The sequence below is a fragment of the Vicia villosa genome, linkage group LG1, assembly GCF_029867415.1.
Source record: "Vicia villosa cultivar HV-30 ecotype Madison, WI linkage group LG1, Vvil1.0, whole genome shotgun sequence".
Lineage (NCBI taxonomy): Eukaryota > Viridiplantae > Streptophyta > Magnoliopsida > Fabales > Fabaceae > Vicia > Vicia villosa.
In genome coordinates this window covers 17,960,459-17,965,668 of record NC_081180.1, presented here as the reverse complement: position 1 = coordinate 17,965,668, position 5,210 = coordinate 17,960,459, and the positions used below count along the sequence as shown (strand labels likewise).

The 5,210-nt window shown below is 30.2% G+C and overlaps 1 protein-coding gene across 1 annotated transcript; it reads right to left on the bottom strand.

Annotated features, from left to right (window-relative positions):
- Positions 1–522: 522 nt before the first annotated feature.
- On the bottom strand, positions 523–1,323 carry LOC131601939 (auxin-responsive protein SAUR78-like). Its single transcript, XM_058873874.1, has one exon. It carries the CDS (start codon positions 1,268–1,270, stop codon positions 899–901), a length of 372 nt encoding a protein of 123 aa, XP_058729857.1. The 5' UTR covers positions 1,271–1,323; the 3' UTR covers positions 523–898.
- Between the last annotated feature and the right edge of the window lie 3,887 nt (positions 1,324–5,210).

Here is a 5,210-nt window from a genome sequence, read left to right as displayed (position 1 = left end):
AACACAACCCCTAAGAGGGGCCAATAATGAGTCAATTTTGAGACTCTCATGAACACTGCATCTTTAGTTAGTCCAAAAACAGGACAGAAAGTAGCCATAAAGTCTATTTCAATTTTCTTCAATTAGTAAATTCACTAAATTGAAACCTTGTGGACCAAAATTTATGAACAATTCCAATTATACTCTCTTGGTATAACCTAACACCTCTACATTGGGAAACCTATCCAAAATTCCAAACTTGAAACATTCAATGCAACATGTATTTATGTCACAATTTTTGTTGTTGTTCTTGTTATCCCACAGTCAAAAGTTATTGAAGTCAAACAGTACATTGGTTTCACTTTCATAGGTAAAATAAAATAAAATAAAATAAAACAAGACATAATTATCCTTGTACAAAATCAAATAACAACTTACATTACACATTGTCCATAATTCTCCCATATTCACTACAACAATGGACATAACATTTCAACTAAAATCTAAATTAACCAATGTTTAACTAACTAATTTAAACACTAATAATCAAAATTATTGACAATGTTTTTTTCTTCTCTTAAAAATATACAACATGGAAATACAAATGATGGACACTTTCTCCTTGAGAAAGTTAGTTATTTATTACCATCTCCACAAGGCCGACAATACAAGACGATCAAAACCAGATGCGATCATATCAACACTAATGTATTTGAATATTATCAGAATTCTGAGCTTGGATAAGAGGTGTTTGGATGAATGTGACCTTTACATCTCATTCACATCTTGTACAAGATCTCAAAGTAGACAATATTTAATTATTATTATTATTATATGTATATATAACAGAATATTGAGAAAGAAAAAAAAGGAAATATAATTATTAATTTTTGTGGTTGAATAATGGAAGCTATTGACACTAACAAGCATAGAAATCGACGAGTTCACCCAGTGACTCAGGTTGAGGATCAGCATTTTCAAGCATCCAAAGCAAATGGTCGAAAAGAACAACCTCGCACGCCACGACATTACCGGTGTCGTTTTCTTGTTCCGTTTCACGGGACCTTTCGATGAGTTCACGGAAGACAGGGTTATCAACAACGTCTGATGAAACACGGTAGAGGCGGCGGGACTTGCCGACGAAGACGGGGTGCAGGTCGGATCTGAAGGAGGAGGAGGTGGCGTCTTCATCGGCGACGGCGTTGATGCTGTGGCGGCTCTGCTTTCCTCCGAACGAGTTCCATTTTTTGAGCGCTGATTTTAGCTTCAAGAGTTTTCCACCTTTTGCCATGTTTGAATTATGCACATGCAATGAAGAGAGAGAGAGAGAGAGAGAGATGAGAGAGAGAGATGGGAGGAGGGACGAGGGAGGAAGGTTCGTATATAAAGGATGGAGGAGGGGTAAAACGGTCATAAAATGCAAAAAATGTTGTATTAGGGGGACCCGCTTCGTTCTACTTGAGCAAATTATTTATCCATCCCCCCATGAGATAACAACATGTAATTCCTCAACTTATAATGATGAGAGTGATGGTTATAAAGTTTAAACTATTTGTTTTAAAATAACTATTTCATTGTTTTTTTTTTTTGTTAATTCTGTTAATTTGTTTTATACTTTCATAGTTAGCTGTAATTAATATTGTTATTTGTATTTATTATAATTATAAAATTATTGAAATATATTTTCTCTGATCACTCTTATGAAAAAAATTGTTTTATTTTATGGTTATTATTTTAAAATAAAATTAATAATTCTTGAACTATTTTATTTTATTTTAGTCTCTCTATTATATCTTTTATTTCATTCAAATATATTTAATGTGAATTTGTTAATCATTCAATATCAATAAAAAATATTTAAATAAATTTAACTTGTATTTTACACTATACATAAAAATATAATTATGAAGTTTTTATAACATATATTATTTAATGTATCAATTTTATTAATACACTATCAATTTTAATAAAACACACTATTATTTAATTAAGGATATAGCTAACATGCACATGTTAAGAAGCCTAAATATAAAAAATTTATATTGGAAAATGTAATGAAAATATTAATTATCTACTTTTAATGAAAACAATGCATAATTTTTAAATAAAATTTTTTATATTTAACTCTTTAGGGCACATGTTAGAATTACCCATTAATTAAATACACTATTTATTTTATATTTATTAACTGTTCAGTAAAAAAAAGTAGTAAATGTAAAATTAGATGTATCCACACACTAGATATAGATAGCTCCAGTCTACAGACTATTGTAGTACTACCAGCCCTTTGGATTTTGGCTGAGCTTGCACTATGCCTAAGAGCAAAGTTATTTCACTTTTGTTTACGTCTCTTTGTATTTTTGTGTTATGAGTGTATTTCTTCGAATATTCACAATAGTTTCGAGCAATATATATTAAAATGGTTATATATTTGGTGAACACTCAAATATTTTTGAATTTAGTTGGATATTGATATTTTTATTTAATTAAATATTATTATTTAATGATATGTTATTTTTTAACAAATTATTTTATTTTAAAATTTTAAATTAATTTACATTTAAGATATTGATATCCAATTACTTATGGTACCTAAGAGAATTTACTTATATATATTTAAATATTTTTAAAGTTTGAATATTTTATGATGTAATGAAATGAAATTGTTGTTTTGTTTAAATTGGAGATACAATTAAAAAAAAGTAAGTCATTGAGTGAGATGAGATGAATTTCATTGTTTTTTATTTTATTTCATATTCAAAAATAAAATATAATGTTTTTTCTTTTTTTTTTCCGGATAGAAACTAGATATCCTTTATTCGCAATTATATGAATTAATATATTAAGATTAAGAGAACTACAATTAGAGTCGATCATGATATGATTTATTAAGAAAATATAACACTATTGTGTGCCTTAACTAATTTTGAACCTAATGCCAACTAAAGTTGAAAAATATTCTTTATCATCTCATCATTGCTCTTGAACAATTAATGTTATACTTCAATTTTGTCGCACTCTTAAATATTAGATTATGTTTCTTTCGAGGGTGTTTTCAACATTAACTTATTTGACTCTATCTTAAGGGAATTTACAATTGAAACTATGTGATTAATAGTCAAAAAGTACACCATGTAACACCTGAGGTCGAAAAGTGCGAGGTACATTCTAGGATTTTTTTTAGAAAGCGTGTGAGTGAGAATAAAACATGTTGAAAAGATTCGTATTTGTGAGGTCAATCGGTAATCCTGAAAGCAGTCTGGTTCATTACATACCTCCCTTTGACTTTTCACCAGGTTTGTACCGTCCATACAAGGTCTTTGTGTAAGGCCATGCATGACTATTGGTTTCCTTGGCCAACACTAGACCAAAGACTTGGGAATTTGAACTGACCAAACAAAAATCAACAAAATTGGCTTCTTTTAAAGACACATGGATAACCAAATACATTATTCGGTAAATATTATTTATATTGGTTGAACTACTGTCATCCTTGCAAAAGTTCTATTCTAATTCTCATATAAACTCCATCATAATTTCTTCCACTAGTTTGGCAATGCACAAAGTGATCCAATGTTGATGTCAGAATAAATTCACTCAGCTAAAAAATCTTCTGTTAAATTTTCCTAAGCAACAATTGTTCCCAAATTTTAAAACTATATAAATTTTTCAATTAAGAACATCAATCATTCAACTATGTGCAATCATTCATCAATCTTTAACCTCAGATCTTTTAATTTCTACGAAGCTAAATCAGAATTCCTCAATATATGACTTTAAAGAAAATCCCCTAATTTTCATTGGACGAGAATAAAATATCTTTTTTTCCATTAAAACAACAATGTCTCTGTTGATTTTCTAGAAGATGTTGACTAAGTGACTTCAAACACAATAGAGGAAAGTGAATTGTATTGGTTTAAAATCTAGGTTTAATTATAAAAACTTCAATTTATAAAAAAATAATTAAGTTAATTTTTAAAATGAATAGAGATTAAGCAGCAAAATAAGTAAATAAAATATTATCAGAGAGAAGTAGATAAAGAAATGCAGCGAAAAGAAACAAAGAATAGAAAAATAAAGTGATAAAGGGAAGAGAGAAATCCACCTGAGGTTTATACATGCTCGACCTAATTACATGGCTTACTCCTTTCCCCAAGAAATTCCTCTTGAGAGTTTTCAGTAAAATAATTTTAAGCTTTTCAAAGTGTTATGCCCGCGAACCAGATAAGTTCCAATTTGTAGTGCTTTTGTATATATAGTTTTATGGCACTTATCGTGTTTTGTGTAAATTTCGTTGAATAATCCCTCGTTTAGTGTGTAAATACGTTTAGTTTGTTTATACTCGTGTTTTGATTCATTTGTGTACCTTTTGATAGTTTTCTATTCATTTTGTAGGTATTGATGCGTATTTGGAGCATGAGCAATAAAGTGTCGAAATCACGATTTCAAACGCGCGATTTTGAGCAACGGAACCAACTCATCAACAAATAAGACTCACAATCAAAGAATAAAAAATCATCAATTTGGTTGATATTTTGTCATTGTTAGATAGTAAATTGAATAAGCTTTCCAACGTTTCAAACCGGACGCAATTCGGAGTTACGGTTCTCAAGTTATGGACGAAACAATGCAATTTTTTTTGCTGTTTCTAGTGTAATTCGTCGGGAGAATTTTGGGCTCTCTGGGCGAGCCTGACTAACCGAAAAACGTGAAAAATTTGTTGTATTGAGTCGCCGGTCGAACCATTTGGTCGTCGGGCGAAGCGGTCTGGACATAAACATGTTTTAAGGGCCAAAAACACATTTTTTAGGTTATGGGTTGGGTATTTTTTGCGCCCACTCTATCACCAAACACTTTTTAGGTAGATTAGCTTAGAAAACAACTATGGAGCTTGCATTTGGATGATCGGAGGTGGATTGATCATCAATCGGAGCTGACAAACCGAGAGATTTTTGGTTCATTTCTCTTCTTCTTTATGTATTTCTCTTTGGTTGGATTTTGTATATGATTTTACTTTGAACTCATGTATATTTGTTGATCATAGTGTTGTATAAAGTTTGCTTTACAAATCATTATTGATGTCTTCCTTAATCTTTTTGCTTTATGTTTGGATTTGGATTTTTATAGACATATACCTCACAAGTCTTGATTAGGGATGGATATTTATTAGTTCTAGACTCTAGAGGTAGTTTTTGGAGCTAATATTCATCGTAAGCTTAATGAGACTATGT